Raw genomic sequence first — 12,473 nt, forward strand, 5'->3', positions numbered from 1 at the left:
TCAGTGGGTGCCCGTACAGTTGCACTATCAGCTTCTCCTCCTGCCATATGTGGCAATGTTTTTGTGTGTGTGCGTGTGCGTGCATGACTCTGTAGAGGCTGGCTGAAGAGTAGGAGCTGACTCTGCTGCTTTGCAACACAATCAGGAGTCCAGAGGTGTTTACAGATGTGACTTTTCTCATTGTGAGAAGGGAAGAAATTATAAAGTTTTTGGTCAATAGTAATTACATTAATAATTTCAAATATTCAATAATTGTGAAAATTTGCAATCATTTCAGGAATTTTGTGTTTAAAAACATGTTTTTATTGTAATAATTGAGCATTTTCTTGTCAAGGCTGTGGGTTGTTATTTTCTTCCTGATTAATCACAGTCTGGACTGCCCCCGCCCCCAAAATTATAGACATATAGCAGATTTTATAAAGCTCAAAACTGATTATCCTAATTTTAGCTGTTTGCAGTGTCTTTTTCAGTACTATGTTGAACTGCTGAAGACTTCAACAAGACAAATCAGAAACAAACAGAAAATGTTTGTTTCTGATTTTGATCAATTCAAAATTGAAGGGCTTGCCAATAGAATGTGGGTAAATAATACAATAGTTTCAGAAAAACCAGGCCAGAGTTTGCAGATGTTTTCTCTCCAAATCCACAGATCCAGTACAATCATTGAATAGAACAAGTATCTAAAAGAAAAGTCACTACTAATATATGTATTCTTTTACATCCTTTTTAACATGTTAAAAAGGAAAAAGCTCAGATTTACTGAACCAGAAATCTCTGCAGTTAAAGAATTTGACAAATGTTTCAAAATGTAGAATGAAAATGATTTTAGCTCCTATATTAAGTTATCCTTAGTTTGCCATATGAAAAGGAGCAAAACTCTGTTTTGTTTTATCTTCACATTGACATAGAAGGCTAAACTAATGTCATTTCAGTTCTATTAGGATTACCAACATTGCCATTTGCTAACTGGCAGAACAAAGAAACTGAGTTTTATTTTAAATTCAGAATTTCCTTACTATTCATTAGCATAGCCTTTCAAACGACTTGGGTCAAATGTTGTGGCATTTAGTGAATAGAATCCACTTTGGTAATCCTAACTGACCTGAAACAAGAGAAGTTTAGTCTGCAGACAGTGAAGAAATTAGCTTCGAATGTAACTTATCAGGTTTCAGCTAATCGTTGTTGCTGCCTGAGTAAACAGCTGGCACCTTCTTGTTCTCTTTGTGATTTCCACATACACCTCACTAATCCTCAAACTAGCAATAACCTCATTAGCAGCTTCCACACACTGTTGTTTTCTGTAGTTTACAGGGAAGTTGAGCTATCAGATTCCAGTTTAAAAAAATGCAGATAACGCTTGTGTTCTTACGCTAACTTAAAGCTTCCAGACTAAGATTAAGAGCAAATGCAAACTTTACTTACACAAAGTCCTGTTTATCTGAACTCAGTGAAGCCCCACATCGCCTTGCAGCAGACAGCAAGAGGAACTCCCACAATAGTCGACTTTTACGTGATTAGATTCCTCTTTGAAATGACAGCACAAGCAATTACTCAGGTTTTCGGTACCACAGCAGTTTTTCTATTAAGACAGGAAATGGTGGCCAAAACTAATACAGCAGTTTCAGAATTACTTAGAATGAACATGTAAATTAATAACTTCCAGAATCCAGATGTTGTAATGCTTTAAAAGAATAGTGGAATAACAAGACGGGGTGATATCTGATATGAATGTCCTCTCTGAAGCAGTGGCCGTGATAGAGAGCAGAAACGGAGCCCGTGGCAAGTTACGCTGTGTAGAACGCTCAGCCCAAAATGACTCTGTAGTTCTGGGGTCAAAGAAACAGAACCAGAGTTTGCTACTGTCCTCTTACTGGTGGCTAACTGGAAGATTTTGAAACTGTCTTGAGAAGTGGACTTCTTTTTTGTTTGCTTCTCCAACTGATGAACTTGATAGCCTTTCCCACATTTCTCCAGAGACGAAGACCGAGCTCATGACGTTCCTCCAACGGGCTATTTGGTTTTCAGGAAGGTGTTCTGTGTTGAAGGGGCGAGGACGATGCTGCTGTTGGATGTGGAAGATTCCTTTGTTGTTGCCTGGGAGGCGGGATCCGAGACCGCACACGCATAAAGAGCGACTTAGCATGAGAATGGAAACTCAAACACACAATAGGGCAACTTTGACCAGTTTGGGGTTTCATTCTCCTGCATGGATTAATGTGAGAGTCTGTGTACAGCCCACAGTAAACAAGTATTCTGATCACCCAACGTGTCTTTTTCTGTCTTCCTTCCTGTCTCAGTATCTAAGAAGCACGGGAAACTGATCACCTTCTTGCGCTCCTTCATGAAGTCCAGGCCCACCAAGCAAAAGCTGAAGCAGCGAGGGATCCTCCGGGAAAGGGTGTTTGGTTGTGACCTGGGAGAACACCTCCTCAACTCAGGACATGACGGTAATGCGTTTTTAATTGAACACTTCCAGCTTTTGCATTTAAATGAGTATATCTCTCCTTGGGTTAACACAGAGACACTGAGTGAATCAGCAGAGAGTATCCATTCAGCTTTAAGCTAAGAGTTTGGGTTAAGGGAGGCTTAACTGCGCAAAAATGCTCCCCGGGCATGGAAATGTTTACTTGCAGTTAATATAATACACATCATCTAAGTACACATCGGCTTCCCCGTCTCTTTCTGCTTCAGGAGAATCAATATTTACATTCATTGGGCACAGACTGTTTTCCTCAGGTGAGCCGAGGAGCAAAATGGAGTCCAGACTCTACTCCCATCATCAGAGCCTGGTTTAGGTTTACTTTAACCTAAATTTAGTTTGTTTTGTCTTTCCAAATTAGGGCTGAAACAATTCCTCAAATTAATTGTGACTAATTCATTATTAAAATAATCATCAACTAATTTATTAATCAATTAATCGTTAACTGGAGTAGACTCAAAAAAGGCCATTTGCTAAAAAAACAACACACTCACAGGAGTAATTAAGCCAAAACTGTACAAAAATGTATTTACTTTGCATGTAAGATTAAAAACAAACTTTCTTTGTAAATATGTTCTACCAAAAACTCATCAGTTGGCATAGTTTTAGCCTCATCTGGTTCAAATTCTGTTAAATCATCTCATATTAAGCACCAATTATCAATTGGTTAATCTGAAACATAAACAGATCAGTCCTACGCTGTGTTGATAAGTCCAGAAGAAAGAGCTGAGCTCTCACATGTTAGAAGTAATTATTTAGGAGCATGTTTGTGATTGTACTTCATTTTTGGCAGTAAAATTTTTGGGGTTTTTTGTGTAAAAAGAAGGAATTGAATTATTTGTTTTGCATCTTTTAATGCATTTACCCTCCATGTTGCACCTAAACCTGCTGTAAAAGCTGTGCAAGAGTAACGCAGCCCAAAGACCACAAAAGGAGTCTAAAGTGTTTCTCAAACGTCCCAAATTCCAAAACAAGTCTTGATTCACCAGAACCTTTCCAAACAACCCACCGCACCCAGAAGAACCTGCTTCTGCTGCCCTACTGCCAAACACCTCAGAGCTGTTGTGTTTTTGATTTTCTATATTTCAAAGAAATATAGAAAATTTTTCTATATTTGGGCAAATGAGCTGAGTCCATCCATTCTCTGAAGAAACTCTTCCTGGTTTCATGTTTGCTCTGCGGCTGTGTGGAGTTAATCAGAACAGCTGCTCCCCTCAACATCTCATTCTGTCTTCCTCTGACTGGTGTGTGTTGGTGAGAGGTCTGGAAACTCTGCTGCACACATACACACTCTTACTTTGTCTTCTATAAACAGTGAGCACATGTAAAAAATGTCTGTATGATTCATAGTAGCTGAAGCAGAACGGAGGAACTTTGTTAAAGGTATTTTTGTTCCCGGTATGCAGTCACACACGCTTTAACGCTGTGTGTGTGTTGGATTGTCTCAGTCACAGGCGTCTTATCTTACCCTGGAAATATGTAACATTACATTACATGAGGATATTTTTTATTTAAAAAGTGCTCTCCTCTTTTCTTTTCAAAGTGCGTTACGTTAAGAGAGCCTGCAGACATTTTCCAGCAGCCTGACGATTCCCTACTCAACCTTCAACTGCAGGGCTCTCTGTTCATGGAACTGTAGTGCTCAAATCAGACAAAACTGATTGGAAATAGATGACATGCTGGTCTTCTATTCTGTGTTGGCAGTACCCCAAGTCCTCAAGAGCTGCACAGAGTTCATCGAGAAGCATGGCGTGGTGGACGGCATTTACCGCCTCTCTGGGATTGCTTCAAATATCCAGAAATTGCGGTAAGGAGACATTTCCTGCTGAACGGAGTTTAAGCTCAAAAATTGTTGCTAAGATCTCCAGGCTGCTCCAGAAAAGTTGTCACTTTCTACTCGCTACATAGACGGTAATGTAAAATCTGTCATGCTGATAGGAGGCAGAGTTTTATGTCATTAAGTTTCCAGGAGCATAGCTCTGTGTGCTACCGTGCAGAATGGATTCCTGCTTTAAGTTTGATGGCCCAGCTGCCAACTTTCAGTAAACTCACTTTATACTGGTTTGTTTCTTGGTGTTTCCTTCTTATTGGCGTCAACTCAAGAGTAACGATTGGACTGTAAACATGTCTGAACAGTGGCAAGTTTGCATATTCTGTTCTTTTGTTTAGATTTTTATTTCTAATGTTTGTTATTGGACTGCTAGAAGCATGAGCGGATCTCCTTTGATTTTGTTCATTTTGAGCAAATACTTGTGGTGTTTTTGTTTTAATTCATTGTCTCTTTTTCATTTCCTGATGCCATAAACCGGCACCCATAAGTGACAAGTAATTTTTCAGCTGTGAACTATTCACAGGGCTTCTACACATGAAGGTCTGAATGTTGTCATCATTTTCTGAGTCTGATTAAAACATTCCTACACGTTTTGTCTGAATCGTTGAGGCTTAATCTGAATTTTCATTAAGCTTATTGGTAACATCAGTTTATGAAACTTATTTATTTTAGGACACAATTTTTCCTCCCCAGAATTAGTTTTTTTCTTCTCTCTGCTTTAGGATTTAATCATATTTATTTAAAAATTATTGAAATTATAAAATAACAATTTAAGCAGAAAAATCAATAACATGACTTACTAAATCACAGTATAGTTCTTAACCCAGAAACCCAGTTTTAAAGCTAACTAACAAAAATATCAAGCATGTACAAACTGTGCTTTAAGGAGCTGCACCCAACAGATCTAAGTAGATAATTAAGCAGAGCTAATTTAGATAAAGAATGAACTACATTAATAAACAGTTACTTTTTTACCACATTCCTGGATTGGAAGATGAACTTTGTATCGTGTCTTTTCAGGCTCTGTAGAACAACTAGATACATTTCTTTGCTTTCAAACATCCTGAATATTTTTGAAATTTAAATTGGAAAAGCATGAAATTCTGAAATGGAAAGTGTGTTGCAGTTTTTTCTTTTGCAGATCCTCACAGACTCATAAATGATTCACAGTTGCATTTTTCTGTAGTATTAGCGTGTTGACTGTTGCTTTGTTCTTTCTGTCTTCTTCATCAGGCATGAGTTTGACTCGGAGCAGATACCTGACCTGACCAAAGATGTTTACATCCAGGACATCCACTGTGTCGGCTCGCTGTGCAAGCTGTACTTCAGAGAGCTGCCCAACCCACTGCTCACCTACCAGCTCTACGAGAAATTCTCTGTAAGCAAAACCCCCCGCATAGATCACTTCTCCTTATGTGTGCTTAGAAAGTTATCACTTGGTGCAAAGTTTTTTTGCTCCAGGGTGTAACAGGACTGTCTTTGGCGCTCCCTCTTGTCAGACTAGCTGTTCTTGCTTTACAATTGTTTGTAATTTTTGTTTTTAAAAAAAAAAAAGTTAAATTTTTCAAAAGTGATAACAATGCAAGTCACAGAAAACCCCAAAATATTAGCATTTCACCTGACACGCCCTGTCGTTAGAAATGCTGCCAGCCACATTTTGTGACTTGGAATAAAAACCTCCTTTAAGCACAACAGAGCCATCCCTGAGGCCGAGGTAAATGTTTTCTGGTTGCCATGGCTGCACAGGGAAAGATGGGGGCTTCACTGGTTGCTAACTCCACTCAGGGGCTTTTATACCAGCAAAGAGTAACAATGTGTTTAATATTGCCCCCTCCTGCCATTCATCTGTGGCCTTGGTTTCATTGTGAAGGAGGCTGTATCAGCAGCAACGGACGAAGAGCGACTCATCAAAATTCATGATGTCATTCAGCAGCTTCCTCCACCTCATTACAGGTCAGTGTGGTAGCACACTGCCATCTGCTGGCAGTTTAAGAAAGCTTGGTTAAAACTACATTGGACTTGTTCATGTTTGCTGATGTTAAAACTTAAAACACACTAAAAGGGAATAACTTAGCCCAGTACAGTTTGTCCCTCCTGTTCTTTGTGTGACAAAAATGGAAGTTACTCAACATACTCCAAAGGATTTATGAACTTATTAGTCCCTAAATCTAGTAGGTACAGTGGTTAAGAAATGACTCTGCAAGGATCATTAGTTTTAACATTACCAGCTGACTCTCTGGCGATTATTATTGGATTTCCAGGACCCTGGAGTTCCTCATGAGACACCTGTCCCGCCTGGCAGCATTCAGCTACATCACCAACATGCACACAAAGAACCTGGCCATTGTCTGGGCGCCCAACCTGCTACGGTAAGGGTCATCATGTTCAATACCTTCTTCAGGGTTTTTAACATTGTGCTAAATACGTGACAGTCTAAAGTTTTTTTTCAGTCATTCTTCAGTTTTCAAGTCACCAAATTGTTTCTTTTTGAGGATAATATTTAGTAAGTGTTCATTCAGGAATCTTTTGGCTGCACATTCTGTAAAATAGAGGGGATGTGTGCTAACCATCTGTTGATTTTCTTTTCCATTGTGATACATGTAGACAGACAGTAGCAACTTACCACTAAACTGAGCTATGTTGTGTTGCAGATCTTTAATTAAATGTTGCGGCATCAACAACACAATCTCTTTTGATTGTGTATCCCGTGACATATTTGCAGAGTCAGCCAGGAGTTTCAACTAACAGTAATCAATCCAAACGAGACTCTAACAACACTACATCGAGTTTTATTAGTTGAAGCGTAGTTTAAAACATTTAATCATTTTATTACAGAATACAGTAATTATGTTTTGATCTGTGGACAGTGAAAAAAAATGTTTTTTTGTGTAAGTGGGCATAGTAAAAATCTGTTTATTTTGGCTCATTAAATGTACAGGATAAATATTGATTGGATTGTGTTTTAGACTGTATGTTGATCATTTTTAAAAGTGGTACACAGCCCTAACAGTGGACATACATCTGTACATTCTTCACATTTTGTTTATGGTTACTTTATGAGGCATTATTGTCTTTTAAAAGGTAATGCTCAGGCTTCTTTTACTGTAGTTCTTGATTAAAACAAGCCTATTCTGTACTGTTGATTCAGGTCAAAGCAGATTGAATCTGCCTGCTTCAGCGGCACAGCAGCCTTCATGGAAGTACGAATTCAGTCTGTAGTAGTGGAGTTCATCCTCAACCACGTTGATGTGCTCTTCAGCACCAAACTCAGCTCCCTGATCAGAGAGGGCACAGGTACACACAAACATCTCACTGCTGCATGTACTGCAGGCTCCATGTCTACATTACTGCCATTCATTTCCTGTAACTGCATCACCAGGACACAACTCTCTATCTCGACCTAAATCCCTGCTGGTTTCATCACCTTCCACCAAACTTCTGAGCTTGGAGGAGGCCCAGGCCAGGACTCAGGCTCAGATCAACTCTCCTGTGACTGAAGACAGCAAGTACATCGAGGTGGGCGAGGGTCCAGCTGCCCTGCAGGGGAAGTTCCACACGGTCATCGAGTTTCCCACTGAGAGGTTTGTCATGTCAGTGCTTCATGAAACAGTCATAATTTGGAATGAAGTTATTAAAAACCTGTACTCTGTCTCCCTCTCCTGGAAGCTTTTTGAGTATTTAGCTCCCACATTTCCATCTGTATAATCAGATTGTTTAGTTTTTTACCTTTATTTAAAGGGGTTGTATTATGTAAAATTGACTTTTTTGAGCTTTACTTCATGTTATAATGTTAATTTCTAATCAAAAACATACCTGGAGTGTTTCCTTGATTCTGTCATGCCTGTTTGAGAAATCCTTTAATCCTTAACGGCAATCATTAGGCTGTGCAGAACGCCTGGGTGGACCGAGGGCCGCTTTCGAGTCACAGCTCCTTCTCAGACCTATAATTTCCAAGCTTCCGAGCTTTCACCTTACAGAGCCCTGCTCCCCTGCTAATTCCCCACCCAGCTCCTTCCGACTAGCCAAAAGCAATTAGCAAATACCTGGGGGAACTGCTCATCTGCTGAGCTCATTATACAAATTACTTCTCAGTGAAACACTGGTAAAAATGTTGTTCACGGATTAATGGAGGAGGGATGTTGTAATGACTTCCAGAAAGCGGAGTTTCAGAAAGAGCAAGCGTTGTTAAAGAGACATAGGCCTAATTTCAAGGCAAGTCAAATTTCTTTTAAGTCATATATAAAAAACATTTTATAACCACTGAAAGTAACACATTTACTTAATTGTGGTATAAAATGGCACTATGTGTGTGGAAAATGCATAATCCTTCCCCTTTTAAAACAGCTCAGAATGGATTCTTTACAAATCTTTATGCAATATTTCAAGTAAATTTTGCACTATCGTAATGTTTGGTAATGCTCTACAGGAAAAGACCACCTATCAAATCCAAAAAGTCTCCTGTGGGAAGCTGGCGCTCTTTCTTCAACCTCGGCAAATCGTCTTCTCTATCCAAGCGTAAGCTGCAACGCAACCCCAGTGAACCCAGTGAGTTGAAAGCGATGGCTCTCCCCGGTGAGTCTGTATTGCTTTAACTAAACAGCAACTGTCTGTGGGAACCCAGAACTGTGCATTTAGAAACACTGTGTGACGTTTCAGGAGGCCGAGGCGACACGGCCACATTAAGGTCAGCTAAAAGCGAGGAGTCACTGAGTTCACTGCACAATGTTGAAGGTAATAATTTCTAGGCCCTCTGGTGCATTTTGACTCAAACTCCTTGTGCTTGTCTAGAGATGCAGAAAAAATCGATTTTATACAGAATTATAATTCGTCATCGTGGGAATCCTGATTCAAAGTGCTCAAAAATCGATTTTAGTCTGCATAAATTTTAAATTTTGAATAATTCTTTGATATAGTTTTAATTAAGAAAATCAAAGACAGGGAGCTAAACTAACACAATGCTGGTTGTGTTATTCATTCATTCAATTCATATTTATTTTAGTTTAAATATGAATAGGTGAAATTTGATACAGTATGGAACCTTAAAGAATTGTTTTAAATTAATTTTCTGTTTGTCCTTGTCGGTTCATAATTTAAGCAGGATTTCTAGATTGTTTGAATCAAAAAATTGTTTCTGAATCAAATTATGACCCTAAAAATCGGAATCAAATCACGAGACACTGAAAGACTGGCATCTCTAATGTTATCTCACTGTAACTTCTTGTCCTCCTCTAGGGGAGTCAAAGGTGTACCGTCCTCGCCGTCCTCGCTCCAGCAGCGACGCTCTATCGGCCTCCTTCAACGGAGAACTGCTGGACAGCCGACAGCAATGCAACTCCTACGATAACCTCGACGCCACGGAGGACAGCGATGGAGACGACGGGCCCATCTGCGTCCCCGCCCTGATCTCGCCGCCCCGCTCGGCGGGCGAAGATGTGGACCTGAGCCCACCAGACATCGGCATGGCCTCGTTAGACTTTGACCCCATGTCTTTTCAGTGCAGCGTGCCAGACACCACCTTTGCCTTCCCCTTGGGTGACTCCTCAACTGGCACCGAAGGCTCCACGTTAAAGAGAAGCCCCAAGAGCAATGGCTCCGACCTCATCACCGCCTCCTTCCCAGGCGGCGTGACCTCCCCGCTGTTGTCTGCAGACCGCAGCATGGCAGAGAAGGCAGAAAGCAAGAAGCTGACCACATCTTACTCCTACACTGATAAGCCCATGCAGGCTGTATCACCTATTAAATGTGGGAAAGCCACCAGTTTGACTCCATTTGCTATGTTAGAGCTTTTCTCCCCAGAGATTTCTGACAGAAACGGAGCTGGACAGCCCATCTCTAAGCAACCTTTATCTCCTCCTCCAATGCCCAAGGAGTCTCCTCCTCTGATGGGCAGCGTGCTGCTTGGGGGGGCCGAGCCATCACTCACTGAAGCTTTCCAGAAGGAGCTGCACTCTAAGCTGGCGACCTTTGACACGTTGGACAGTAAGGACCTTGTAGGAGAGGAAGCAGTGGAGCAGGAACCAGTAACCACCAGCCAGGAGCATCAAGGTAAGAAGAAGAAAAAGGATCTCTGTAGTCTGATGCGTGCTTCTGTTTTTACAGTTTCATGATGTGTTCAGACCGAACGCAATTTGAGCGTCAGGGGCGTCAGTTTACCTGCAACTTCTATCTGGATGCTTGTCTAAGGTGCGTCGAGAAGTCTCATCTGACGCTGCACGTTTTGAGTGTTCGACGTTCATCCAATGCTGGAGTTACAAAATCTGAACTTCTGCAGCTGGATGCAATAAGACATAGTGGCCTGCAGTTAATGTCCTGCCAGGAGATGTAGGCAATAATGCGGGTCAGCAGGTCGTCAAACTGGGCTCGGGTGAGACAAAAAATAGTGCTGAAAGCGAGCAGCTAGGTCATGAAATTCACAACACCTCTGAATTATCTGGTGAAATTAAACATGGCACAGAGGCGGCCGACGACAACATTCTCCTGCTTTCTCTAAATAAAGCCAAGACTCTCTCAATATTTCATCCGCCATTGTACAAAGAGACCAGGAGAGGGAAAAAAAGTTAAAAGTCTAGAACCCCTCCCCAGCTTTGGCTCTAGAGCCAATTTGAGGCTCCACATCAAGCAGCCAACTTGAGGTGTTGGGCGCGTTTTTGACACGCGAAATACGTTTGGTCTGAACACAGTATTGGTGTTTTTTTAGTGGTTTAACCTGAATCTCTCGCTACCTTACCAAAGCCCCATGCTCAACATCCCCCGCCTCTTTGTCTTGAACCTTCCTCCCTGCTGTCACCGTCATACTCTGTTCTCTTGCTTCTTGATGATTCAGCTGCACATTCCTTCTGTTCTTGTCTTCCTGGTAGGAGTCCCCACTCCAGACTCTTCAAAGGACCTCCCCCCTCGTTCCCTCAACTCTACTGCCCCCCCTCCTCCTCCACCCCCTAAAAATGCTGCCCGCATGTTGGCCCTGGCCGAATCGGCCCAGCAGGTCTCCGTTCAGTCTCAGCCCCAGTCCTCTGGGCCCCCCACGCTGGTGTCCTCTGTCCAACTGCAGGTCTCACACGTTCCAGAATCGTCCCGTTCACCAGCTCCACCAACCCACACTGCGTCTGAGGAAGGAGAGGGAGCAATAAGTTCTCCACCACCATGCGTTACTTCTGCTGCTGTTATCACCAGCTCACATGATCGAACCACTTCCAGCCAACCAACCAGCCTGCCGCCATCACAGTTCACCAGCACCACCACTAAGCCATCAGACAGTTCTGCTACAGCCCAGTCCAGAACTCAGCCAGAGATTGAATCCACCCCGCCAAGCACTCCGCTTTATATATGTGCCCAAGTTCCCACTTCAACCAGCCTGACCTCTCCAACCAGGAAGAGTCCTGAAAGACAGCAGCAGGTCACAAGACAGGCCCTCGGTCACAGCAGCTCGTCTGGTGCTGCTGCAGCCACGACCCCAAGATGCATCAGCAAAGATGAAAGAGTTCTACAGCAATCTGGTTCTGAGGTAAATGTTAGTTCCCCATGGAGATCAGAGCTCTATCACTCTGTCATGATCCCAAACTACAGCATATATGATAAACTTTGTTGCATAATAGAGGCTTGCTGACCAAAAAATGTTTAAGGTAAATTTGATGTCAGATTGCCTAAATAATAACTGAAAATAGGCTGGCAATTGACAGATGTTTACACTTGGTGTGTTCAAGGTACAGTGGAGACTTTTAGCTGACTTAAGTTTATTTGCGTAGCGCATCTCAGAAGAAAAGGAAGTTCAAAGTACCTTACATGGTAAAAGCATAACACAATAAACTGCTCAGACAAAATATCCAGTCAGCTTTTGTGTCCAAGTACAGCGGCAGCTTGAAGTGTTTGTACTCCAACAGCAAATAAGAAGGTAAGCCTCACATAGTGGACCCTGTTTTTGTGGTCTTAGCATGTCAGGGTCTGCTGAAGGGAAATAAGTACTACAACAGGGAATACCTATTAAAATCGATTATCCTCTCTCTTGCAAACTTCTCAGTTGAGCCATACATGTGGGACGTGCTAAGTATCTACCTTTTATAAATCAATGTTCTCAGCAGAACATTCAAGGTGTCAATGCTTCTTACAAAATAAAATCTGAGAGGTATGGTATTCATTTCTGTTGAGCCCTCTCAGGTTTAATACTTT

At 41.6% G+C, this 12,473-nt stretch overlaps 1 protein-coding gene across 8 annotated transcripts in view; it reads left to right on the top strand.

The window, feature by feature from the left end:
• The window catches only part of arhgap32b (Rho GTPase activating protein 32b), a 93,030-nt gene that overhangs the window by 76,528 nt on the left and 4,029 nt on the right, over nt 1–12,473 (top strand). For all 8 annotated transcript variants that reach the window (XM_028030767.1, XM_028030769.1, XM_028030770.1 and 5 more), the window contains 11 exons: nt 2,298–2,447; nt 4,184–4,286; nt 5,544–5,688; nt 6,181–6,263; nt 6,572–6,679; nt 7,459–7,604; nt 7,690–7,891; nt 8,737–8,882; nt 8,967–9,041; nt 9,543–10,355; nt 11,168–11,811. In XM_028030767.1, coding sequence (XP_027886568.1) covers nt 2,298–2,447; nt 4,184–4,286; nt 5,544–5,688; nt 6,181–6,263; nt 6,572–6,679; nt 7,459–7,604; nt 7,690–7,891; nt 8,737–8,882; nt 8,967–9,041; nt 9,543–10,355; nt 11,168–11,811 — 2,615 coding nt within the window. The remainder of the gene's footprint in view (nt 1–2,297; nt 2,448–4,183; nt 4,287–5,543; nt 5,689–6,180; nt 6,264–6,571; nt 6,680–7,458; nt 7,605–7,689; nt 7,892–8,736; nt 8,883–8,966; nt 9,042–9,542; nt 10,356–11,167; nt 11,812–12,473) is intronic.

The sequence above is a fragment of the Xiphophorus couchianus genome, chromosome 11 (assembly GCF_001444195.1).
Source record: "Xiphophorus couchianus chromosome 11, X_couchianus-1.0, whole genome shotgun sequence".
NCBI classification, from domain to species: domain Eukaryota; kingdom Metazoa; phylum Chordata; class Actinopteri; order Cyprinodontiformes; family Poeciliidae; genus Xiphophorus; species Xiphophorus couchianus.